The sequence below is a fragment of the Echiichthys vipera genome (genome assembly GCF_963691815.1).
Source record: "Echiichthys vipera genome assembly, chromosome: 5".
Taxonomy (NCBI): Eukaryota; Metazoa; Chordata; class Actinopteri; order Perciformes; family Trachinidae; genus Echiichthys; species Echiichthys vipera.
This window is the reverse complement of record NC_139830.1, coordinates 15537242-15565033: the sequence shown is the minus strand read 5'-3', so window position 1 is coordinate 15565033 and position 27792 is coordinate 15537242. Positions and strand designations below refer to the sequence as shown.

Below are 27792 nucleotides of genomic sequence, written 5' to 3'. Positions count from 1 at the left end.
TTATTATCACCATGACAACTTTAATGAAAACTATAATTTGGGGCCTCACAGGGTGTCATTAGAAGGGTTGAAGTGCGGTTTAGAGAGTGGAGTACAATATAATGTTGTCAACACGATAACAACTTCACTTGTTGTCAGTGCACTTTTTAAAGGGTCTGACCTGCTGATTCAGTGACATACTGATGATGTTGGATGCTGTTTTCTGCTTTTTCTGTGCACCACAGGAGCAAATATAGTACAAATACTGCTGAAAATAATAAATAAAGGTCTTTTTGAAAGATTGTTAACACTTTTCAGAGCAAAAATGCAAAATCGTTTCTGGGTCCTTGAAATGTGTGTACAGTATGTGGAGATTGTTGTAATCTTTCTGTCATTGTAAATTGGATGTCTTTGCGTTTTGAATTGTTAGTTTTGCCATTTCAACACATCACTCTGGACTCTGGGACCTTATGATGGTTTTTTTTTTGCATAAAAAGGTGTTAATTGCTCATCCGGCTCTTTCCGTCCCTTCCTCTGTCAGGTGTTGTGAATGCAGCGGCTCGCTGTCCCACTGGTATTATGAAAAAGATGGGCGACTCTTCTGCAAGAAGGACTACTGGGCCAAATTCGGGGAGCTGTGCCATGGCTGCAACGACCCAATCACAACGGGCCTCATCATGGTAAGAGGATCCATCCGCTGTATCTCATCTCTCACCTCTCATCACATCTCTGGTTCTTTGTTCGCTGATAAACCTCGAGTTACAGTTTGCAGCTGTCCCTAACAGCCTGCAGGAGGATAAACACACGCACAACTGAGTCCATACATCTACAGCCTCACGGGTTGGTGTGTGCCAACATAGGTACATGCACGTAGGATCTGTGCCAGACCTGTAACTGACCCTGATACCTTTGGCTGCTTTGTCAGATTGTCTTACAGACCACCAGTGAGAGTCAGAGCTGTTGTTGTGACACAGGAGAGCAGAGAGGTCCATGTGCAGAATAGATGTGCTCACAGCACCGGAAAGCAGATAAACAATAGAGCAAACCTCCGCTGATGCAGGTGCTGCTGTATTTTAGAAAAGACAAGATACCAGCATCAAAGTAGAGTTGTGTCACTATTTGTTGATTAGTGAAGCAACCACACACATTGGAAGATTAAAGAAACTGATTAATCGTGTATGTTGGTGAAACAGAATATTTTGTCATAGGGCCCTATTTCCCTGCCCCGGTGCAAAGCCAGCAGCAGTACAAATGCAGCTGCAGTGTGATTTTCCTCAGGCAGTAGGTTTTCTTTTGTTCCTGTTTGGTAATGTCCTGGCTCCAAATGATCTCACCCCTGCTGAGGTGGTTGAAGACCTGCAGCTGAGACTGTGTTAACGCTGATTAGGTGACGGCGTGCAATTTTGATGCTCTTTTCAGCCCCAAACACAGACCACCTCTTGGTACAGATGCTGGGCCATCACATACAAGGACCAAAAATGTTGAGTTATGATGTTTGAGCTTTAATGCAGTTAAGTTGTGTGTTGCTGCTGATCAACAGAAGTGTAATCAGAGCTAACTATTTGTAGCAAAATGTCCAACTACTCTCGAGTTCCAGCTTCTCATTTGTGAGGATGTGTGTCTTTTCTTTGTCTTATATGATGACAAACCAAATACTTCTGTGTTAGTCAGACACAATGAGACATCTGAAGACATGGATTTGGTTATGTTATGGCCCTTTTTATGTTTTAAAGATGAAAAAGTAATTTATTAACTCAGAGAGTAATTGTCAGACTCAGTGATGAGTAACACAAAACAAAGGGATATTTGTTGTGGGATGTATTGTCAATTTGTGTTTAAATTTTACACAATTATGAGTATTTCACTGTTTTTAGTTTTATCTTAAATAAAGTGTTATTTAAATTTCCGTTTGAATCATTTTGATGAAGAAAAATGGGGCTGTTTCAATTTGTTTCATGGCCAGTCAAGGCAATAAACTGCCTCTCAAGCCTCCTAAAAACCCAGACTTCAATAGTCTGGGTCTCTAAATCAAAAATTTGTGGGCTGTTGGTGGTCCTTTGATGGGAAAAGCTGAGTTCATTCATCGCAGATAAAGCAGCTTCTTTGACACAATTGCCTCCTGGGTCTCATACAGCAGCCAGCAGCTTTTGGCAGGTCATGTGTCATGGTCACGATGGACAGAAATCATTCATGGCTCAGCCTGTCTCTGCATCTGTGTGTGTGTGTGTGTGTGTGTGTGTGTGTGTGTGTGTGTGTGTGTGTGTGTGTGTGTGTGTGTGTGTGTGTGTGTGTGTGTGTGTGTGTGTGTGTGTGTGTGTGTGTGTGTGTGTGTGTGTGTGTGTGTGTGTGTGTGTGTGTGTGTGTGTGTGTGTGTGTGTGTGTGTGTGTGTGTGTGTGTGTGTGTGTGTGTGTGTGTGTGTGTGTGTGTGAGTGTGTGTGTATTTTAACATTTACTCTGCCTCCAGACAGCTTGCCCTTTGCAGTGCAATCTCAGTAATGAAGCATGTAGGAGACTCCAAAGTGAATTAGGTGGAGAGAATGCAGCACCACCTCTCCTCTTATTTCTCCTTCTCTGGTTTATTGCTCGTCCCACAGTGCAAAGACACTGATTGACCGTCTCTGAGTCTGCACTTACACTTTAGTAAATTTGAGATCGGTCAGCCAATCAGCCTTGAGTTGCCAAGATGGCCGGACCAATTGTATTACTGTGGAGACACGAAGGTCAGCTCTTTACGCCTGTGCCGCGCCCTGAAAGAAGAATCCTACTCATGTCCTGCACAGTCACTCTGACATCTGTGCTGATTAGCAGGGAAACACAGTCCTATTCTTTAAATTCACTGATCCGCTGCACCCGAACAGGCCGCTGTCACAGTCAGTGAAAACACTCCATGATGCAGCGATGAGTCAGAGTCTGCACACAGAAATGTACAGCTGATGATCAGCAAGACAGACACAATAAATGAGTACGGTATGGGATTTCATCACTCCAACCCCCATACAGGCTGAGCCTTATTGCTCCTCACAACTACTTGTTTCTAACAGCCTTTTTACTTTAGCCAAGAAGATCCCATTATTTGTCTTTTTGTTTGATCGTTACCAGTAGAGCTGGCCAAAATCTTCTATAAAGAAACAACAATATATATCATAATACAGCATGTACTCTTGTTATTTAATAAATAAATAATCTATATGTAATAACCACATGGTAAAGCCTATTTTTGTATACTTCTTTGTGAATTTAATACGTAATAAATGACAAATACTGAGTATTTTATCATTTCATTAAGAAGTTCAGTGTAACATATAAACTCGGAATATTTCACATCAGATTTTCTAAACATTTTCAGTCAGTTTGTGCTTTTTATTACCAATCAAGATATCTTAATTGTGTATTACGATAACTCGATATTTGATTTCATCACAATACGATTCCATTAAAAGACATAAATTATCATATAATTATCGCCAATGTTTACAGCATTGTAACACAATGTGTTGAGAAGTTAATGAGAAAGCCTTGAAACAAGTGTTTTTAAACATTACATTGAAAGTGAAACATGATTTTACAATGTTCTCATTTACTACTGTACCCTCTTGATTCCCCTACTTTATACACAGGTTACAAAATTCTGGTTGTCGTGTTGGTTTAGTGGATCAGATATATTCTGCGTAGCCTCAGGGCCTCAGTATATGTCAAAAGATCATCTAACACTGTAAACAAAACAGGATTCATCAGGTTTTTTCAAATAATCTGAAAACTCAAACAGTTTCGGGGTCTTAACTTCCTTAACGTTTCTGAAACCGAAGATCCAAATATAAGTGGGCCTTGAGTGCAGATTGTTTTGTTGGCGGCTGTTTCCAAGCTCAAGGATGAACTGTCGAGCACAAAATAACTTGGCTGTGTGTCAGTGACCACAGCTGACCTGATAACGGGGCCATTGTATTAAGTGAATACATAACATGATATTGAGGGCACTGTCTGTGTGTCTGTACAGTATGAACATACTGGCGTGTGTATGTTTAGTTGTAAACAGGTGTATGTGCGGCTTCATCTGCTGCTTCTGCTCATGTCATCTCCTTCAGCCACAAGCAAACTGGTATTATTCAGCCAGATCATCTCACTCAGTTATTTCCTGCCCTTAGTGAGACTGATTTATTTGCTGAATACAAGTTAACTGATGTAATTGAATTTCCTCTCCTACCAGCACTGCTTCACTCTATCTGTCCATCACACCTTTTACTGACAGATGTGCTGTAAGGAGGGTTGCCGGTTCGAGTCCCTGTGTGGACCATGAATGGAGCGCTGACTGGTGGCTGGAGAGGTGCCAGTTCATCTCCTGGGCACTGCTGAGGTGCTGTTGAGCAAGGCACCGAAGCCCCAACTGCTCGGGGTGCTGGTCACTGGCAGCCCCCTCGCTCTAACATCTCTCCATTAATTGCATGTAAATAGGTCCTGTCTGTGCGTGTGTGTGTATTTCGGGCCTGCGTGTGTGTAACATGAATAACAATAATAGAGTGAAAAAATCGAATTTCCCTGTTGCGGGACTAATGAAGGAATTCTTCTTCTTCTTCTTCTTCTTCTTCTAATCTCAGCCGTCTCCACATTCAGTTTAGAGTTAGTCAGCCTTTCTGCCAACAACTCAGGGCTTAGAGCCAGCTGATGGGAGCCAGGCATCGACCCAGGCCTGTCAGACGTCCAGAATTTGATTCTGCAGTAGTTTCACGGTTTCTCCCCCTCACTGCCTTATCTTTGCCACAACGCACTGTCCTCAGCCCATCAACACTGCTCCTGTGTGTTTTTAAACTTAAGTTCAGTGTTGACCATGAAGATACTTACTTACTTACTTGTAGGGCAGCAACAAAGAGTTTCCACTCCTGTCTGTTTTGGGCCGGTGTCTCTATAGACCCCCAGGTGTGATGTAGGGTCTTCAGCTCTCCCTCGACAATCCTGCGCCAGGTGTTCTTGGGTCGGCCTCTTTTACGTTTGCCACTGGTGTCCAGTGAAGGGCAGTTTGTGTGATGTTTTCTTGCTCTCTACGTGTAACATGTCCAGCGTGCGAGAAAACCTCACACAAACTTCCCTTCACTGGGCCAGCAAGATATTAGGGATTAATTACCATGGCCTTGGGTCAAACCTTATTTGATTTAATGGAGGAGTAGGTGACTTTGTGTTAGTGAGATGATATTCTTTAACATGGAGCATGATCTCTGAGGTAAGCAGATCAAGGTCCTGAATGTTGTGAGTTGACTGGAGTAGACTTTCGAAAAGCAAGCTCCTATCAGTTCCTGTGATTACTGGTGCTGTGTACAATCCTGGGGATTTTCTTTGTTTCTTTTCCTCTTTCTGTGTTTCTGAGATTGCAAGAAGTACCGAAATAGCTGAAGGTGAAATCCAAGACGTTTCCCTGAATTCACAAGTGCTTATGATTCTCTGGGACTTTTTGGCATCATATGGACCCAAATCCAGATGTTGTACCACTCCCCTCAACCCATTTACATTATATTGTTTTCTGCTTCAGTCTGATGCATATGGATCATTTCCTTATACATGGTAAACAACAACAAGACATTTCCTAATAAATAATACATGGAAAACGTAAAGGAAATAAAACACAGAGACTAATGAATTACATACCAGACCTGCTATGAATTCACAAGTGAGAATGTTTGAGGGTTTTCTTGCAGTTTGTTTAATTTGAAATGTACTAAATTGTGATTTCAGTCAGTGTTCGGTTAGTGTTTCCAGTAGTAGATACACACTTTACATGCTGTATGTCATGTGGTGATTCTGTTTTAAATGCTTACAAAATCCGTCAGTCCGACAGTGAGAGACAGTATATACAAGTATATTGAGAATTTTTTTTTTTTGGGGGGGGGGGGGGGTCACTAAACCAATGGAAAGTCCCAAATCTTACAAATGTGTTAATGTGTACTTTATCAACTCCCACTTGCTCTGCGGGTGAGTGGGAATCTACCAGTCATTTTTTATAAACGCCTGATAATTGTTTGTCTTCTAAGTGAAGACAGACAAATGTGTAATGAGTATTGGGAAATGGTATTTGTTAAGATGTTGCCGTTCAGCTTGTGACATTGTTTTCCTAGCAACAGGATCAGCTGTTGATGATCTCTTCAGTGACGTTAAACACAGTCTGGACTCTTGTCTTGGAACTTGTTTTGCATAACACTGAGGTTAAGATAGAGTTGTCTTTCTATTAAAACTCAAAGGTCAAAAGGTCAGGCTCGCACACAGAGGGATGTCCTAATGCAGCTGACAGGGGCATCTTGTCTTGCTCAAGAGCACTTTGACTGAATGGCTCAATGCTGTGATGCAGTATCGAAGTATCAACACTGAGATTTGGAGGGATCATAACCCCAGTGGAGACCTGCGCTAGTGTTTTTTGAAACTTGTTTAGCATTTCCTATTTCCAGAGTGGAAACTCTGACGTAAGCAGCGCCCTCTGAGGGCTGAAATCCCCCCTGTGGCAGGGCTGTGGGCTTCTGGGTTTCACTTCTGAGCTGACTGCCAGCAGGTTTAAAAAACTCCACGGGAACTTATTGAACAGGAAGTCACTGATGCAACTTTCCCCTGATAGTAATAAGGTGATAATGTCAGTGTTGTTGTGTTCACAGCTTGTTCCCACTGCCCCCAAAGTAGACAAAAAACTCAATTACTGCAGGATAAAATGTGCAAATGTAATGTTGCAACAGCAGAAAAGAGTCATCCTGCCAGTAAAAACCCTGAGTGTAATGATTTGAACAAAACCTTCATTTATTGCTCATGAATGTGTGGAGAAGAGTGTCTTGTGTTTTCTTTCAAAGTTACATAGTTTTGCTATGAAAGACATTCACTCTATGAAATACAAGTACAATGGTGATAAAAATAATTTATTTTATTGTATTATGTTGGTCCTCCTTCCTTTAGGTCATTGGCCAAATGCATAGGATTGTGAGATAGTTATAATGGCATCTACTTCACAGTGGGGGTGGGAGACAAATCATCAGAATTAGAAAAAAATCACAAGATCGACGCAGTTTATCACAAATTCTGGTTCTAGGAAAAAAGGCAAAACTGGCCCTTTTTTATACTTATACATGCACTATATATTGTAGCCCATAAAAAACAGAAAATTACTGAACATCATACAGATTGTGTTAAGAAGTTAAATATATGACGGTGGAATTAATAATAAGGAAGACTAAAACAAGAATAAAAAGTCAAAACATTTGGTCATGTTTACTTGTGTATCAATACAATCACAACAGATGTATAACTGCTGATTACTGCCGTTAAGTTCTGTAAACAATCTGATGGTTCAACCTGACACTACTGTTGTTGTGTTTTCTGCCCGTTGTGGTCTTCACCCTGGATGTGTGTGGATTTCTCTGGAGCGATTACTGACGCAGCTTCCATACAGTTACTCCTACATTAACTTAATCAGGTGTTCTGTAGCAGTCATCCCTCTCTGCACAGCTCATCATAAGAACCAACAGGAAGTGTAGAGAGTCTATTAATATCTTCCCACTCTGAGGGATTGACACATGGCATGCAGGACATGTTAGGGACATGAACAAAGTGAGATACAGCGCTAGAGAGTGGCGGGGCGGGGGGGAAGAAAGAGTGACGCAGCAGCAAAGATAAACCTGGGAAGAGAGATTATACGAGGAAGGAGAGGACAGAAAAGTAGAGCAGAGGTACGGGGCTAACAACCTTACAATCAGCTGAACGCTACAGGCCGTCTGTGGGAGCTGATTAGTTCAGGACTAGAGAATGAACTCATTTTTTTTTTTTTTTTTGCCTTCACAGCAGGAACATACGACAACATGGTACAATTGACATATACCATGTGACAAAAACTAACAAGAATACATGCATCCCATCCCCACCCAAAAAAACTAAAACAATTATGATTATGATAATGATAAAATGAATAAATAAAATAAACCCTGTCAGGACTCTTCTAGGTTGGTTAATGCAGAAATTAATGATAACCTGATATGGATCAACACACAATGACAAATGTCGAGTATGCTACAGGCAAATGAACAGATGATTTTTCCATGTTTCAGCCGCTGAAAGACACATATTTAGATTAATCTCTTTGGCTTTATTTATTCGGGCCGTTAGTATAAAGTAATCTATTGGCTGTTTATTTTAATATTTGAATAAACAGTCTTAAAAAAGTCAAACGAGCACTCAGCTACACAGTTTTAAGAAAACATAAGCGACATACACAAACTGTTCTCCAGAAAAGAAGAAAGCGCTTCAGATCAAAACAATTTTATCTAGTTCATAAATTTTCACTTTAATCGGAACCAGTTCTGCAACAATGAATCGATTTACCGAAGTAAATGGTCACCTGTTTAATAAAAACTATTCCCCTTTTCCTGGTTTCATCCTCTCACATTTACATCATCACCGTGGGCTCTCAGACAGTATTGCTATTTTATGACATTTTGAGTGACTTGACAGTTAATCATTTAATTATAAAAATATACTAATAGATAATGAAGATCATCATTTTGCAGCTTTAATGAGTACATGTTATAGTGATAAGAGGAGCAGAATGACAAACACAAACAGTTTACTGTAAGTTAAGCTATTTTCTACAGTGTGCAGCACCATATTTATTATCGGTGTGCTTGAAACAATGCTGTTTTTTAAAATAGCAAAGTCAAGGAAATTCAACATATAACATAAACAAATTAGCTAACGAAGAACACTTTTTTCCCACTCAATGTCCCATGAGTCTTACTGTCACTGCTAGTTTTCACTGGTTTGGAAATGTGATTACAGGAATTGGGGCAGCATGGGAGAAAAGGGGGAGTGAGGAATTTACTGAAGACAGCAGGGGGTGGTGGGTTTTGTATGTGTGTGTGGTTGAAGCAGCAAGGTGGCACGTGTGCAAGAGTGGGCTGGGCCAAACAGGAAACGATGAGGTCATAGCAATAGTGAGAGAGAGAGAGAGAGAAGAGGAAGGCAGGGTGGGAGGGGGAGCCGGGAGGAGTGACATTGATTCAGAGATGAGCTCAGCTGCAAAGGCGTAGGCTGCTCTCTCGCTCTCTCCTCCCTCCCCCTGCAGCTCCGTCTCCCCGGCCGGTTTGGCCGCTGCCAGTGTTTTGTTGTGACAGCGAGGTTCACTAGAATGAACTAGAACAGTGAGGAGAGTCGCCAGCTTTCGCTGACATGGTTGGGGACTTGTTTTACTGGAGCTTCTGCTGTCTCAGGCTGTGGAAAAAAGATAAGAAGGTGAGGCTGCTGCTGCTCTGGGTTCCTGGGTGTCTAATGGGTGATGAACAGTTGTACACGAGCCGGCGAGGATGCAGGGAAGCACTCAGTCTCAAGTGGCTGTTTGAGATGGTTTGAGACTCTTTCCATCTTTATCTCTTTCATTTTTAAAACTGAAGCTAAAGCATGAAACTGTACACTGCTGCGTTCTGTGTGTCTGTCTGTAAACTGGGTCAGCTTTTTGCCTAGTAATCACAGATCTGCTCCTCTTTCTGTACGGCGCTCTAGCTTTTTCTTTTTTTTTACATGTCATGAAAAACTGATGAGCCATGATGGCACGTGTGCTATTTATAGAGCACATTCTTCCACAGATAAAAGTAGGATTTAAAGTGTGTGAGTGCACACATTTAGAGATGAACAACAGATGTTTTGTCTAATAACTGTATCATTGCACAGTGCTATTTTTGTTTACCACCTACATTCAGGCCTACAGTAAACCACAGTGGAAGTGAGACTTGCAGAGAGGAGGGAAGAACATGAATACATTAACAGTATTTCTAAAGCTGAGGCCAGTGTATGCTGTGATACTGTACTGTTTGTAGCTGAACGGGGGTTTCCATTCAGACACCATGAATGTGCCTTCTGTTTTCTCCCTCAGGCTTTCTGTCTAATTGTATTTGCCTAAATGATGTCTGCTGTAAAACATCTAAAAGGAAACCAGGATAATGTCTTCCTTTGCCTTTATTTCTTCTCCAGCAGCCTTGATTGCAGCAGAGCAACACATCTTGATCATACAGTATATTGTTTTTATCAGTCTATTAGGAATTCCCTTTGACTCATTTTTGGGATCTGACCTAGTTGTAGCTCTCTCTGTGGAGAGCACCAGGTACCTAATCAGCGTGTTGTTATTACTATTTCTTCAAAAACATCAGCATGAGGTCATTTTTTAAACATAATTCTTAAGCCACGTGTTGATTCTGGGAGCTCAGTCACATCACTGTGTTTTTGAGTTTAACCAATGAGGGAGGCTTTTTCAGTAAAGATCATTGCATCAAACGTGAGGTTAAGCAGAGCCAGACTTCCCATAATTTAGCGAGGCCCTTCAGAAGCACCTTCAGCACTGTTGTTATGAGCTCATCGGTCCTCATTTAGCCGGAGCGGAGTGAAGTCAGAGGGTCCAACTGGTGTTTATGTGGGAGTTGTTGAGGTAAAGAGTCCAGAAGGCATGTAGAGGTTCCTGTTGAGGTCCTGCTGTGTATAAACACATGCACTAACTCACACGTGCTGTAGGTCTTAAGTCATGTCTCATGTGTATCTTTCCAGATCACTTCCAAACTCTGTGTTCAACAAGAGCATCCACCCTAAACTGCACTAATTTGATATGAATCATTTGATCTGTGAAACGTCATGGTTATAGAGGGCAAAGAAAGGCAGCAAATATTCACATGTGAGAGGCTGGAAGCAGTTGGCTTTTTGAAGAATTGATAGTTCATAAGCAACAGATGCCCAGCAACAGGCTGTCTCGTGAGTCAAACATATAACAGTAAAACTGAAAACATAAACAAATACCATGAATAGTTTTAATATTATAGAGTTTAAACAAATGTTTCATTTTCCCCATGCAACATTTCCCATAACGCCTGGGCGATGATGGATTGGCCATCATCATCTACTTTAGTCTGGGGAAAATCTTCATCTTGCTTCATGTCATGATTTTGGGAAAGATCTCTCGGATGCAGTAGCCCCTTGATGCACTCAACAGACATCTGACAGTCACCTTACCTTCATTTTCAAGTAATTTTCAACTTAACTAAATGAGTTGGCATCTATTGCTGCTCTTCATCTGTGTATTTTATTTTTACTAGTGACGCTTGGCAGACACACTCAATCCCCTTTTATTACCAGATATAATCAACGAGGGAAATGTGAGATTATGTGAGGAAATTGGAATATAACACGGGGAAATCTGAAATGTGTTGAAAATGTGGTGAGGGCAAAATAGAAACTAAACGATTCCCTTTGAAACATGATAGATAAGATAAATAGAAAAGATCCAAGAACAGTAAGGGATGTTTTATCAACTGCTGAAGGAAAAGGTAAAAAACATTTATTACTCAGGAAAAGTCAACATGGGTGACTGATGGCCCGAATGAGCTGTCAAGCATCCGTGACTAAACGAGCAAGTTTCTTAGCTGTTTAGTGTCGCTGAGAGCATTAGTGCGCCATAAATTAACTCCAAATGGCTTAAAAGGGCCCGTTCACATTCCACAGTTAAGGTCACATCCAAATAAATCATTAAAAACAAATAAAGCTTAAGGGTCCTGACACGCCAAGCCAGCAGTCTCTGTGGATGACCATCGCCTGTAGTCTCTTCAGTCATTGAGAAAGACACTTAGCATAAATAATTAGTTTGAGTGAGATCTTGAGGATGTACCAGCTCTCTATAGTTCAGTCTATTAATGAAAACAAGCTGCACCACAAAAAAAACTTCTTACGTAGAGATTAGTGATAAAGAATCAACACAGTCATTTCCAGATTTAATTACTGCATGTCTAACTGACAAACATTAGCTTGAATTTGTGACCCGTGAACAGGGATGGATAAAATAAGTTATATTGGCAAAGCTGGCCTGACACTTATTTATTATGTAAACTTGTAAGATTTCAATTATATTTAAAAAAGAAAAATAACCCAACACACCCCCAAATCAAAAGACATTGCCGATAACATTACACTAAATTGCCAAATAATGTTAGCTAGGTTAGCATAAAATTATGTTTCACACTCTTTTATCTAAACTGTATAATTACTAACTCTGAAACACGCATGTATGCATAAATAATCTAAAGTAAACCTGCATTTACAAAAGGATTGACAGTGAAGGTGTTTGGTGTGAACCGTGTTATTTTTGGCAGATGTGTTACAACTTTGTGATGCTACATTGACTTTCTGTTTACGTAGCTGATTTACGATGCTACAGATGTAAATGTCATCCATTTACACATTACTAGTCTTAACCAGCTAAGATATTTTAATGGTACAACCAAGTAAATTCAAACTTGGCAAGTATTGTCTCCAACAGAGACAAAAGCACTCTTTGATGTTAGCATGTCATAGACATACTGTACAAATAGTGGAATAGTGGACTTTGTATCAAGGGTTCAGAAGAAGAAAAGTTGAAGAAGAAAGAAAGAGCGAAAGAAGACTTGAGAAATACTGGACTAAGAAGTCGAGTATAATAACTTGAGCACATCTATTTTTGTACTTGAGCTAAGTTTCTATTAGTTTTCCTATAAACAGGACGCATTACACAGTTTCTGAAGTCAAGGTAACTATGTGGCCGAGATCTCCATCACACACGGCATCTGAACATTGTGCTGCCTGCAACTCGGCCCAGTTACTCCTGGACCCTGTCGACTTGCTTGCCCTTTACCCTGAAGAGACTTGTACACGATTTGGTTTGTTGTCACTAGAAAAGACCACGAGGCTAACAGGCAGTCACACACTCGTGAGCAGGATGAGCTAATACACAAATAATGAAATACCCTCTCCAAAGCTTGAAGGCACACATACACACACGCTCTGTGTTAAGTGAAGATGGTGGAAGTCACACGGTTTGATTTCTCATAGACTTGACTGATGACTTATATTTGAAATATGTCTTTCTTCTTCTCTGGCTTTATATTTACACTTTGGAAGGGAAGCATGTCCTAAATGTGAGCACAGCAGCTGTCGCCTGTAAATGTGGTTTTAGAGAGGGTGTGTGTGTGTGTGTGTGTGTGTGTGTGTGTGTGTGTGTGTGTGTGTGTGTGTGTGTGTGTGTGTGTGTGTGTGTGTGTGTGTGTGTGTGTGTGTGTGTGTGTGTGTGTGTGTGTGTGTGTGTGTGTGTGTGTGTGTGTGTGTGTGTGTGTGTGTGTGTGTGTGTGTCATGTCTGCCTGGCAAGCAAATGGCAGCCACAGTGTCAGGTTGTGCAGAGCCACACACCCTTGTCATCTCCGTCCAGCTGTCCTCTCTTCCTGTCTTTCCCTTAGGGCTGGCCCTAAGTGACACACACACACACACACACACACACACACACACACACACACACACACACACACACACACACACACACACATCTATTAGCTATCCACAAACAACTCTGATGCTTAAAAACAAGACACAATTGTTGTATTGAACGTTAAAATGATCTTTCCAACCCACAATAACCTTCCTTCAGTTAATTCTATTTCTGATTCTGTTTACTCATCTCTCTTTCATACTTTTGATTTTTTTGATTTGTTGTGTTTGCACTCCAGGGCGACGTCAGGCAGTTATTGTTTACGGCTCTTTTTTATGAGGCTGCTTGGAGGACAAATAAGGAAATTAAGTCGGTCAATAAGCCCGGCAGCTGCTTTCTGCCATTGCAAAGTCATTATGTCTGTTTTCTCATCTCACTCTCTGTCTTTCTGCTATGATGTTGTGTTGTCAGCATGACCACTAAACAACACTGAAAATGAGAAAAATTCTGCAAGTTTCCTATTCTGTGTCGTTCATTTGTTGCAGGGTCTATCTTAAATGTTCTCAGAACAGGACAATTGAGGATGTAAATCAATCACCTCAGATAACACAGTAAAGTCGGGATGTTATCTTACTCTTTGTATGAAAGCCAAGTGGTGGCATGTTTTCCTGGTATTTTGCCGGAAGGTTCTGCTCAGACTAATTACTTAAAAAGCAGTTAATTAATATGCTTGTACAGTGTCTTCCTCCCTGCAGCCTGGAGGCTGTCAGCATGTGTTTATCTGTTTGGTGTGTGCTTGTGGTTTCACTGCTGCTCTCCAAGGAGGGTGGGGCAGCAGACATATGGCTGTTCCCAGTGATTTTATTGATTCTTTGATCTTCACATTTTCTTCCTTTTTGTCTCAGTTTCACCGTTTTGTTTCGGTTTTACCGACCATTTAGAAGTAGCGTCTCTTTCTGTCTGCGATTGGTTCTGCTGTCATTTTCCAGTTACTTTTAAGGTTGCATCTCAGAATTGTGGCTGCGTCCATGAGCTCATATTTTGCTCTTTGGTGATGTTGATTTGATATTTACAAATAGAAATCAGTAAAGCATTTTCTTTGAAATATGTGTTGGAATAAATTCTAAATGTGCCCTTTTAAAGAAAGAAAGCAAATATGTGTTTTCTCTTTAAATAATGACACCATTCAGTACATTTCATTGCTCTCATTTGCAATTGAATTGGTTGTTCTTTGTTGAGCACCCTGAAACTTCTCTTGCTCGGTTTACTAAATTTGCATTGCAGATCATTGCAGCTGAGAAGTGCTGTCAGAGGGCCGCACCCTCCAAAATGTTCTGCCACTCAACGCACAAAATTAAACCACAAGCACAGCCTCGGGGGAGTGAACAGCTCTTGTGGACTCTGCCTTTTGGTGCTTAACACCGTAGCTCATGTTTAATCATAGACCTCATCAGGTATTTGAGTGGGTGGGTTATTTGCATCGATGGGCACACAATTACCTGAAGGAGTTAAAAGGGGTCGATATTGATGTATGTGGAGGTGTGGGCTGCTTAATCAATTTCTCAGCCGATCAGAGTCACACAACAAGCTAGGACAAACGGATTTAATGAGCAACAATAAAAGTGTGACTGTTGTTACTCGATCTTTTCATTTGTCGTTCATTTATCTGGTCATTTTCACAGCGTTTGGTTTCTTCCCGTTAGTCTGAAGATCATCCAGAGCAGAAACCTCCAGCAGCAGCATTGTCCTCAGATCGCCCAGTGTGATTAATCTGCTCATTGCCTCCTCTGTTTTTCGGCCCTAACTCAATTCCCTCTCTTGTTTGCAAAACTGCCCTAAGCTCTCTGAGGGGGATCTGGCAACAGAAAATCCAATCTCTTAGCTCTCAGTATTACCCTCAGCGACCAGACCTCGCCCTACTTCTCCGACCAGTTATTAAAGCCTCATGTTGACTGTTGCTCCGGTCACATCAGGAACACTGTTGTGAATTCCCGCCCCTGCGGTGTTTTCACTAGAGATCCGAAAAACAATCCCTTTGACATCCTAGTACGTCGAATCATCACAGCACATGGAAGGCAAATTCTCCTTTTAACTGTGTCTTTGTTTTGTTTTCCTAACAGGTCGCAGGGGAACAGAAATATCACCCAGAATGCTTCACCTGTCTGAACTGCAGAGCGTTCATCGGGGATGGAGACACATACGCTCTGGTGGAGAGATCCAAACTCTACTGGTGAGCCTCAAGCACAATAATATAAGGCCTGCAAACCAAAAAGTCTGTCAAAATCAAATCAGACTGTGAGACGCACACCTTGTTACATTCCTCCATCTTTAATTGATCTAACACTGGAAAATCAAAGCTTATGCAGTTTGTGTAAACTATTATTACCTTTTCTTCTAGTTAGTTTTCCTGATTGTCTCTTCTGCAGCAAACTAATCCACTTGAAAATCCATTTGAAGTGCAATAAATCCACAAAGAGCTGAAGCTGCAGTTGATTGACAAAATCTTAAATTTTCTGCAGCTTATTTTGGGCTTCAAAGGATTTTTTGTTCGACTTTACGACCAACTGTGGTGACAACTGACTTGGTGGGAATTTGCAGCAACCACAGTTTTACCACACGTTTCAGTTTATTGTTTAAAATTTGTTTTATTCCACATAAACAGCCAGAAGACCACAATAAGCCACTCAAAGTACAGTTATTTTCAGCTGGTGACTGAGATCCTGCGTTTAAACAGTCTGTCACACGTCTTTTTTTGTCCGCTTCAGGTTCAGGTTGTTCTTGCCTTGTGTAGCTCTGGGGTTTGTTGACTGTCAATGTGCAACCAGCTGCACTACACTGAGATACAGACAGACAGAGGAGCCTTTGTGCTCTTCTCTGAATGGAAGTGGATGATGATGACAATGTGATTGTTTCAGATCATTACATTTGTTGAGAGGTTTACCAGATCAGTGTTCTGTAGGTTCTGTAAAGAGAAAGTCATATGAATATATTCTTTTCAGCTCTGGTGTGTTAGTTTTGAATTGTTTCATAGCTATTTGATGAATCTTCTGACTCATTCTGAGCATTCTTCATGTTTCAGGCAATAATAGTGAGCTCAGTGTTTTCCCAAAGCAACGTCTTGTCAACAACATGTGATGCTATAAAACCTGCTGTAATGAGAATGCGATGTTCCCCTTATCATTGCATGTGCGGCTTTAGAGATCTCTCCAGGATTCCCGTTTTCTGTTCTGTTCTTCTTTTTTTTATAACTTCCTTCCTCTTTTCCATCTATCCTTTTCTCATCTTCCTCTCTGGCTCCAGTGGTCACTGTTACTACCAGACCATTGTCACACCAGTGTCGCTGCCAGACTCGCCTTGCTCACGGATCCCTCATACGGTCACACTCGTGTCCATCCCGGCCTCAGCCGAGGGCAACAATGGACGCAGAGGGCGAGGTTTCTCTGTGGCCATCGACCAGCCGCTCAGCTCCACCAATGGCTACAGCCCTGAGCATGGACCTACTGTCAGAGTCTCCCAGTGAGTTTATCTGTTCATGTTTGTGTGTCATCATTGTCACTGTGTGAAGAGAAAAGACATTAACTGTAGGGGAGGTCAGTATGGTGGAGGGCAAAAGATGAAGAAGAGTAGGCAGTGTGATAGATGTGACTCATTAAAATGTATAATAGTGTGGAGGGGAAAGGAAATGAGCAGAAATGTATGCCGCTGTTATTTAAATGAGCTGAGACTTTATCGATCTCAGGTCTGTATGCAGAAAGGTATTTGAAAAGTTCTCTATCATTTTTTTCTGCTTATTGTTCTTCTTCTTTATTCAGGGTGGACTCAGGCTGCATCAGCCCAGATGTAAAAAACTCCATTCATGTTGGAGATAGGATCCTTGAAATCAATGGGACGCCTATTCACAATGTCCCTCTGGATGAGGTATTGACACTGAAGGATTCTACTTTCAAGTATTTCTCTAGCTATAAGAACGCTCTCTCCTGTTCTAATTGTGGACTGACCCGACCCACTTGAACTCTTCCTCCCCAGATCGACCTGCTGATCCAGGAGACAAGCCGGCTGCTGCAGCTCACCATCGAACACGACCCTCACAGTCAGGGGCAGGAGGGAAGCTCCTCAGAGGCTGAAGAGCAAGTGGACGGCCCCCTGTCCACCCCTCTGTCAGAGGGACCCAAGCCCATCCTGCCCATCACACAGCCCCCCAATCCCGACATCAACAGCCTGAGATCCCGCATCATTACGTAAGAAACACATTCAGTGCTGCTTACTGAACATTTTGTAGGGGAGATATTTTTTATATATATTATATTTGCTCTTCCTCCTGAGCCAAAACCGCCGTACCCCTAAATGTGTAGATGAAATATTTAATCACCAAAAAAAAAAATCATTCTATTCTTTTAGGTTCAGCTCTAACTCAGGTTAGCAACATAATAGAGAAGTTGTAGAGTGTATGAGTTTCTTCTTCTGTTCTTTATAGAGATAAGGTTTGATGAAAATATCTGTAATTTCCCATGTGCCCACATTCTTCACCCCTTCCTTTCCTTATCTTCTCTCTCTTCCTGTCTCCCCTCTCACCCTACAGGAGGAGCTGCAGCATTGATAAGTCACCAGGCTCCAGCAACGCGGCATCCCCCATCTCCCAGAGGAAGGACATCAATCGATCAGAGTCGCTCCGTGTCGTGTCCAATCAGACGCACCGCATCTTCCGCCCATCGGACCTCATCCATGGAGAGGTGCTGGGGAAGGGCTGCTTCGGACAGGCCATCAAGGTAGATTTGAGTGCAGAGACGCTGCTGGCTGTATGTAAAGGGTACAGAGAACAAATGTAGTCATACTCACATTGTCCAGAAGGTGGCAGGATTGAGATAAGTAAGAGACACGTGAGACAGGAGGTGAAAATGTTTGCGGTTATAATACATCCTGGAGATTTCTGTCTGTTTCCCATGCTGACATACAGACAGGTGGAATGAAACTTTCACACACTTTATGGTTAACACTGTCTGGGTCTCCCAGCTCGTTGCTCAACTTTTTTTTTTGCATTGCTTCCTCGTTGTAGGTGACCCACAAGGAAACAGGGGAGGTCATGGTGATGAAGGAATTGATCCGCTTTGATGACGAGACACAGAGAACATTCCTGAAAGAGGTGAGTGGGAGTGGAAGATCCCAGATGTTATCTCACTAAGGAGTGTGAGGCTGAATCAACTGTTTTTTGTTGAAATCTGAAATCAATAAGTGTTGATGTCAGATCATAAAATAACCAGGATGTTCATAAATAATTTCCTTGAATAAAAACTTAATTATAATCAGTAAAATGAGGGCAGTCAGTATCTTAAAGTTAGCAAAGCAAGTTTGTTGCAGGCTCAAATTCCTGGACCAGTTGGGAAAATCTTTGCTGAGGAAGTAAAAGAAATATGTTTTTGTTTTGTTTTTATGTACATGAATAAGAAGCTGAATATTGTGGCTAAAATTAGCAGCTCCTCTGTGTGAATGTAGGGCACGACTGAATAAAAAAAGAAAGAGGTCTCTCTCCTGAATAAATAAAAGTAAAGTGCATGAAATTACCTCTGAAATAGGACGAAAGGGAGTGCTAACACAGTCCTTTCTCCTGAAAATGATGGACGAGCAGAGCTCATTTCAACTCCCACACACAGCTTCGTCTCGCTCCTGTCCTTCCATTAATCTGAAAAGTTAACAGAGAATGAATCATAGGCAGAAGTTTGGACTTCTGTAAGACTTTTTGAGTTATTTTTGCCCTTGAAGTGATCTGTATTACTCGTGATGCTTCTGTTTTATGTTGAGTATCTGTAGACTCACTCATCCAGTTAACAACCTTCTAATTAGATGTTTGAAGTTCAGGAAAATTGTTCCCATATGTGCGGGTTTATTTTTATGTTACGATAACACAGAGTCTTTGCTTTGTAATTGGTGTAGACGACAGCAGAGTAGAAAGAGCGGCTATAAAACAAACCCCCCGACCACAATGGAGCATGATTATTACTCCCGCTGGCTGTTTGTTTGTAGGTGGCCCGAGTCTCACATTACTGAGTCTCTTGTGATCTTGTTCGAGAAAGGAATGCCCCAAACATTTCAGACAAAGACATGATTAATATTTCAGGTTTGGGTGTGTGTGTGTGTGTGTGTGTGTGTGTGTGTGTGTGTGTGTGTGTGTGTGTGTGTGTGTGTGTGTGATAGTGACCTGCCTTGTCCTTTACAGCCCAACCCTCAGGTGGGGACATGTTTTAGGAGGTGTCATACTGTAGTAATGCTGTGGACACAACTTGTAACCTTCTACACAGCACACGCTGGGTTGCAAGAACGTTCTCTGTTGTATTTCAAATAAAAAATGAATAGACCAGAAACCTACACTATAACAGGTGTGAGCATGTGGTATGGGGTTTTTAATGGTTGTTGTTTTACTGGTATCAACAGTTTTTGGCTTCAAAAACCAAAATCCACTAAAGCTGAGATTAACATGACAGTTTTTGGTGTAGGAGATTCTGTGAGTGCGCCTGATTAAATGCAGCCTGCAGATCTACTAGACTGACTTGCGATCCACCTTTTGACAAATCCTGAGCGACCGGATTGCTTAAAATGAATTCCGTCTGGAAAAGATTGTCAAACTTTCTTTGACTTTCAAATGCTCCTCATCAACACAGTATCATTATACTAGAAGTATAAAAGAAAAGTAAGGAAATAATTCCCTTTTTAGCAAGATGAAAAGACCCATAAGACTCTCATGTCTGTAAAGATGAAGCTTAGCTTAACACAAAGGCTGCTCCTGGCCAAGAAATAGTCCAGCACATAACCCCCTGCCGTCTTTTACACTTTGGTTTCTATGCAAATTAAAAAAACAAGGTATAACAGAAGGTCTCTTTCCCCGTTCCAGTCTTTACGCTAAGTGTAAAAATGTTTCCTCAAATGTTGAACTATTCCTTTAAAGTTTTTATTTAATATATACATAATATATATAAACAGTAAAGATAAACTGACATTGTTTCATCAGGTAAAGGTCATGCGTTGCCTGGATCACCCCAACGTACTCAAGTTCATTGGAGTCCTCTACAAGGACAAGAGACTCAATTTCATTGCAGAGTATATAAAAGGAGGCACCTTGAGGGAAATCATCAAGAAAATGGTGAGTCTGCTGCCTGTTCAGTATTCAAAATACATTCATTAGACCTATTAGTAACTGAGGAAATGGTCGCGATTCCTCATCAGCTACTGCCACTGAAGACATTAACATTTAATAATGATTTTTGCCCACAGGACAGCAACTATCCCTGGAATCGGCGGGTCAGTTTTGCCAGGGACATAGCTGCTGGGATGGTGAGTTCAAAGACTGAAAAGTGCATGTAATTGGAATAGTTACAGTACACCTGTACAGCCTCCTCAGACATTAAAGTCCCTTGATATGCAGCACGGCACATTGCTTCCTGTTATCTTAACCACTGTCTCCCTCTAGTGATCGTGTTAGTGAGTCGCAACACTTCTGTTAATAATGCGCACAATATTTTCTGTCCTCCTCTATGGAAATTACAGCATGAATTCCTGTAGGATTATACTATCAGTTATTAATGTTTCCCCTTGAGCTCAATGATGAATGCCGTGCATGACTGGATTATTGTATTCACAACACCAGCTGCTTGAGGTGATACAAGGCAGGATTGTTCCACTTGGTTTGGGTTTAAGATTACATCTAAAAGCTTCTATGTTTTCTGGTTATTTATATTTTATTCTCCCTGTCTTTCTGCCCTCTCCCATCTGTCTATCTATCTTTCATTCAGACATATCTGCATTCCATGAACATCATCCACCGGGACCTGAACTCTCACAACTGTCTAGTCCGAGAGGTAAGAACTTGCGTGTTCCTGTACACACATGTATGTGTGGACATACCTGTGTATGTGCAGTATGTTTTCTTTGAGGATTTAACACAGTGCATGTGTCATTTGCTGGGGCACTTCAGAAAGAAAACAAAGCAGAGCTTTGTTTGCAGAAGCTTTAACAGACTCAGCCTTCTTTAAAGTAACTTGGAGCGGAAACTGCCAGCTTATCCTACTCAAACAAAGACGGTGTCACAAAAAAAAAAAAATGCTTGTACTGATGAGCTCACATCTGAAGTGTTTGGGGGAAAAGAGCTGTTAGAAACTTTTAGTTGAATTTCAAGCTTTATAAAGGAGCTTTAGACTATTTGAAAACTGCGGTTGCCTTGAAGCTTTTATCTTTTTTATTGCTCTCTTGCAGTGTCAGGCAGCATGTATGCTTACAGCATAACAATAACATTTTATGTCATGTTTATTTTCTTTGTGTAGAACAACACAGTGGTGGTGGCGGACTTCGGGCTGGCTCGGCTCATGGTGGACGACAAGCACGAAGAGAAGTTGTCCCAGGGTAAACTGCCTGGCCTGAAGAAGCCCGACCGCAGAAAGAGGTACACCGTGGTGGGAAACCCTTACTGGATGGCTCCTGAAATGATCCACGGTATGATCTACAGGGATTGATTGATTTAAATCCATTCACACCCTCCTAAGATGAAGAAAACTAGTTACTGCAGTGCTCCACTTCATGACTATATGTCTAATGATGAACAAAAGCTTAATTGTGTCCTTTTCCCTTCACAGGGAAGAGCTACGATGAGAGAGTAGACATCTTTTCCTTTGGTATCATGCTCTGCGAGGTGAGTGACCTTCCACTCTCAGAACTAATAAAGACCCAACCAGGTTTTCAGACAGGTTACTGTTTGATGAGCAACTAAAATTTATCAGAGCCTTTTTTCTAAAAGCTTAAAACCCTTTCAAACCCTCTGGACTGACATGATTTATCAGTTTTAATATTCATTGAATTTGGCCAAAGTTTTCCACCAAGAAGCTGCTTTTATAATCTTTTCCAGGTTCAGTTTTTATAATCTTTTCCAGGTTCAGCTACAAGACTGATTTTCATTTGTGCACAGCTGCTCTTCACTCCATTTCACCTCTTGGTCTCGCGTCAACATTCTGAACTTTGTTTTTGAAAGGTTTTCTGCAAAATATGGAAAATGTAACCGTCTGTGAAAGTACCAAGTCCTCCCAATATGTGTAAAAGATCCATTTAGTTTTATAAGGGGAAAAGTCTTGCTTCTCCAAAATTCCAGATATTTGCTTTCCAAATGAAAAAACAGCTCCAAAGTGTGTAAAGCTTTGGGCTTGGCCTCACACCATCCTCATAATTTGGGCTCAACAACAGTTTAGTCCAGTCGCTCAGAAGCCCCAGAATATGACTTCCCCAGATGGACGCCATTAGCAGGAGAATATTTCAGGGATTAGAGGGAGCAGAAAAGCAAAGTTGTCTTCATGTGGTTTCTGACAGGCACACACACGGTAGTTGTGGTCTGCTGGGAACGATCAGCTTCAGTTTGGAGGGTTTACTGGCTTTCAGCAGATCAGCAACTCTTCTTACTCTTTCTCTCTCTTTTTGTTTTTCTTGCCCTCTCCAGATAATTGGCAGGGTGAACGCAGACCCAGACTACCTCCCCAGAGCGATGGACTTTGGACTGAACGTGTCTGGCTTCTTGGAGCATTTCTGTCCCCCTGATTGTCCCCCCGCTTTCTTCCCCATGGCTGCTGTGTGCTGTGACCTTGATGCAGATAAACGGTCAGACATCTCCAATAGATTCTTATTTAAATTTAACCCAAAGGGACAGCTCTTTTTCTTCCCTTTCACTCCAAGTTTCAGGGTGATTTGCTGAGTTTTGTATCTCAGCTTCTGGACCGTATAGATATCAGTACATATATATCTGTCCTCTCTCCTTACATGCTTCAGTCGTCCTTTCATCCAGAGCAGGTATTCTACCTTGTGCCGACATTTTCACTTCTGCGGATATTCCGTGTCGCAGTACTCCAATTAACTTGCACGGCAGCAGGATTCTCGCGAGATCACAGGAGAATCGTAGGATCAAAGCTTCTCAGTCTCAGGATTGATCTCACTTGAATAAAATGCTGCACCTTCAAACCGCTCTGGCACTTTCTGCTGGGCATTTTTTAGAAGAGTGCATGCTTTTCAGCTGGGATAAAATGCTTTATTATACACACGGTCTTAGGAAAGCAACACCAGCGATTATCCGACAAATGAGAATTTGGTCAGAGTAAATCCATCAACTCATCAACCAACCAACCAGAATACATCAACCCTATTGAAAAGAGACTTTGTTACTGAGTTTTTCTAGTGTTTTTATTTGTTTTTAATGTTTTGAGCTGCATAAGTAAGATGCCCTCCACTGTACTGTATTGGGTGAGCTACAGTTATTAGCTTTGGCAAATCACCCTGAAAGTATATGAATAAATAGCTAGAATTCTGGTAAGAGGTCTACCTTTTATTGTGGGGTAAATGTAGATAATTAAAATAATATTTTAATCTGAGATCCCTATGTGCTGTCTTAATCTTTAGGCCTGCTTTCTCCAAACTGGAGGAGTGGCTGGAGAACCTGAAGATGCACTTGGACATTGGTCTACCGCTGGTGTCTGAAGCTGACCAGCTGCACAAGGCCTTCTGGGAGAACCACAGAATCACACGCCTTGAAAACAGCCTGCGCACCCACCCCGAAGAGCCGGAGTAGGGCTTAACAAGACTGGAGGAGTGGGAAGTTAGAGTAAGCCCCCACGTGGACAGCTGTCGCCTGCCTCGGGCAGAGCAGTGGCTGGAGGAGTCGCTTAAATACTCTCCCATGTTTGAAGCTGCAGGTGTAGGATGGCTCAGGCTTAATGAGTAGACTCAGGGGGAAAACGTGGATCTGAAAAGCCACCTGTGCAAGATGCACACACACACACACACACATTCAAAATCAAATCAAGAGACATTAACTACGATAGCTTGGTTTTACTGCACCTGAAGCTAAAGTGGGAACGTGTCATATGCAATCAGACCCAACTTTCAAATCATGACTCAAACTCTTGAATCACATAGATTCAAGAGTCTAATTTAACATTAGTGGTCATAACATTCAAGAATAATTACTGTACTTACTGTAGTGTGTATATCCATGTAGTCCAAAAAACAGAGGCAAACCTTCAGCCTCCTCTCTTTGGGCCTCTACAGTGAGAATGTGTTTGCAGGTGTTTCTGGATGAGTTTGGTTTGACTTTGCTTTAGGTTTGGTTTGAAAGACTGAGCTTGTGAAAAATGCAAAGGAGAGGGGCCCATCTGTCACTTTAGACACAAAGATTTAAATCAACTTGCTGTCCACTATCCAAGCTTTAAATAGTTCACTGAAGAGTGCATGGGTGTAAATAATGCTGTTAGGTCATATCCTGGTTCCTCGTGTCTCTCTGACCTCTTGGTCATAAACTACGAGACCTACATGCGTCTGTGGCCCCTCTCCCTCCTTTATTGTGTAGCACTGACGTAAAATTGAGATTCACATCTCGTGCGTGGATTTGGTACCTCGTCCCATTCTAAGAGCTGTTAGCGTATCTCATTTATATTGATGTGGCATCTCATACATTCAAACACATGCCAGTTTAAATAGCTGGAGACATTGTAAATGTTTTAAATATTCTAAATGTACAGACATATTTTATATACGTATGCTACATTGCCATATTTTTATTGGCCGACCAGTTGAAAAAAAGGAGAGTTAGAAGTTTTGACTGCAGTCAATAGGGCACAGCTGAACGCGTTGTTGTTTTTGCACCACTGTGGCAGGTTAGAGGCTTTTAGCATTTGAGTTCAAATATCTCTTTCCCTCAGTTCAAGCTTAGTAAATGTTACATTTCTGTCATTTCCCTCCACCCAAAAAGTGTTTTATTAACATTTGATCGGCCTCTTTGAGTTTCCATGTACCCTTAGAGGTACTTAATACTGGATTGTCTGATTACATCAGACTTGCTGAACTAAATCTGCGTATTATGATCAACTCTAATATCAACTGTAATATGACAATTTGGAGGGCAGTCAGTGTGTTAATTGTTCATTCTCGTCTCATGTACTGTACAATAGTTAAGGTGTGGAGATCACCAGGTACTGCCTCATCATGTCAACTGTCTCTCCACATTTGTGTCTCTCCTCCTGTGGACGACCCACTGTTTGTTTACATGTAAATTCTATCTGTAAATATCACTGTATATACACGTCTGTCCTTGCATCTGTCTGCGTGCATTGCATAAATATGCACACTCCTCAGAAATAATCTCCTCCCCTTTCAGATTTCTCTCTCTTGCACCTTCTAACATAACTTTGCTCTCTCTCTCTAAAAAACGTGTTTTTTAAATTTATTTCCTGCTGTTGTTTTCACCAGCTGCATGATGTACTAGCTAGGTAGCTAGGTGTGTTCAGCTTCTACACCAAGCTACTTTTTTGTCTCGAAATGATGTAATTTTAAATAAGAAAACAGAGAATGAAAGACGGAAAAGTCAACAGAGAAAGTCAAGCTAGAAAAGGAAATGAGAGAAAAACACAGCATCTGTTTTTTTATATAAATATATAACCACTGAAATCTTTTTGTATAGATTCGAGTACTTTAATTTGCACTATATTACCAAATGGCTGGATGAAGCCATGTCTGTTTCCTCTCTTGGGCTACTTGTGATAAGGATTTAAATTATGTCGGTTCAGGTTGATATATGAATGCAAGACACTGATAGAGCCTTTCAACTGTAAAAATGGGATCTGGGAAATTCTTCCTCTTGATAGCAAGCAGTTTCTGATTATTTGGATGCATTTTTTGTGCATGGTTCAACTTTAAAGTCATTAGAAAGAATGACTGTATTTTATTTTTTATGCTTTTGGCAGAAGTCTCCAAAATGTATTTGCTACCAAGAGGATGCGATGTCCCAGCTCCGCCTGCTGCCTACAGAATGGTCCTTTGTAAATGATGTTCTGTGTTGTTTCTGACTGCTTGGTTTCGTATGATGATGCCCACAGAGGCTGCAACCGACTGCTGGTCTTTCTGATAATAGAGCACTTAAACTGGCCTGCCTCACCTCTCACCTCCTCATCACAGTCTTTTGGCTCAGGGCCGTACCTTTCCAGGGCTTTCTTCACAATTCTGTTCATACAGCAGCTTAATAGAAAAGCAGCATTCAACACTAATAGCGAGACTCAAAGAGCATGTAAACTTCTGTCAATGTATAGGCTGATAACACAAAATATGCTTCTGTGAAACAAGCTGTGGGCATGTTCCGCACACGTGTGGCTTTGCCGTGTTTCTTTCTCCATTCCCGACTGAGCCATGTCGAGCGTGTCAGGTGTGTCTGAGGATCAGTGAGAATGTCGCCGCAGCACTTCTTTGCAAAGGATCGTTACCTCTGAACAATGCTGTGCCTTTGTTGTAAGCTAGCCTTGCCAACGAATCGAAAAACGTGAACTGATTTCCTTTTTTTTATGTATCATAAGTGCAAGCCTGATTCAAGTGGATTGAATATCATTGCTGATACTATGTTGTATGAGATTTCATCTTGTTCTGTATCATATTTATATTTTCCAGATCTCCATTGTTAGTTTTGATATTTTAATATTTCTTTTTTTTTGTCTTATTTAATTTTTTTTACACAAGCTGTGAAAACAATTCTGCACTTTAATCCTGAACGTGAACATTTAGACTCTGAGGAGGCGTTTTCCCCCCTTTTGTCACAGCTAAAAATAAAACTGTTGCTTCTAAAACAAAGCAAAGACTCAAAGTGTTTGTACATTAATGAGGATGTCGCTCTCCGCCACTTAAATTCTATTCACATTCACTCCATCATGAACCTTCCTCTACATTTCTACCACTCAAGCACACAGAGAAGTATGGCAGTTCCGAGGTATGGAAGTATTTTTGGTAGAGAGAATGTGTGGGCTGCATTAAAGTAGTAAAAGTGTTGTTTGCATGTGCTTGGAAAAAGAAAAGGTGATTTAATTTGAAATGTGTTTACAAAGTGACCACCAGATGTCACTATTTATCTCTGCTTTTTATGTCTATGGTGAAATTAAATGGGTAAGAATCTCATATTTTATGGTAAAAACAACAAAACTCAGCTGCTCATCTCCCAACCTGGTGGAGAGTATGTATATACTCTAGTGTCACTCATTCTTCCACAACAAATACTGCCGTACAGGGGCATTATCAGCAAAATGAACGTAAGTATCAATAGAAAAAGTAAAGTAAACAAATGTCCCATCAATATTATCATATGTTATTGGATAACTGTCACTGAAGCATTGCTGTGTAAGCACTTTTTACTGTTATAGGCTAAATGAGGTGGAGAAATTTAAATTCTATAAAAGTCATTACAACTTTAAGAACTGGTCATTTTGTTTTCTAGGTAAAATGTTGATTTCACAATAAGTAGTAACTGTCAGTTATATTGTATATCAGAGAATGAAGTGCATTTATATAAATATATATATAATAATGTACAAGGTAGCGAAATGAAGGTAAAACTTACTACTTAACTGGTACTTTGCCACATTCCACCAATGTCACTACCACTAATAGCCTAATATCAATGTATGGGGACGATAGAAGTATATCAGCTAAACTACCGCATTAATACATGAGTTATTTTGGTAAATCACAGTTCTAGTCGAAGAATAAGCCTGTAAACAACATGACACATTCATGCAACACTATTTCTATTTT

General features: G+C 41.1%; 1 protein-coding gene across 1 annotated transcript; it reads left to right on the top strand.

Annotated features, from left to right (window-relative positions):
• The first annotated feature begins 568 nt into the window (after window positions 1–568).
• limk1a (LIM domain kinase 1a) lies at window positions 569–26752 on the top strand. Its single transcript, XM_083914355.1, has 14 exons — window positions 569–659; window positions 15327–15436; window positions 16507–16722; window positions 17019–17124; window positions 17233–17444; window positions 17786–17972; window positions 18260–18346; window positions 20207–20338; window positions 20470–20529; window positions 20988–21053; window positions 21516–21684; window positions 21825–21880; window positions 22676–22833; window positions 23626–26752. The coding sequence occupies exons 1-14, from the start codon at window positions 657–659 to the stop codon at window positions 23792–23794; spliced, it is 1731 nt and encodes a 576-aa protein (XP_083770481.1). The 5' UTR covers window positions 569–656; the 3' UTR covers window positions 23795–26752.
• Window positions 26753–27792: the final 1040 nt, after the last annotated feature.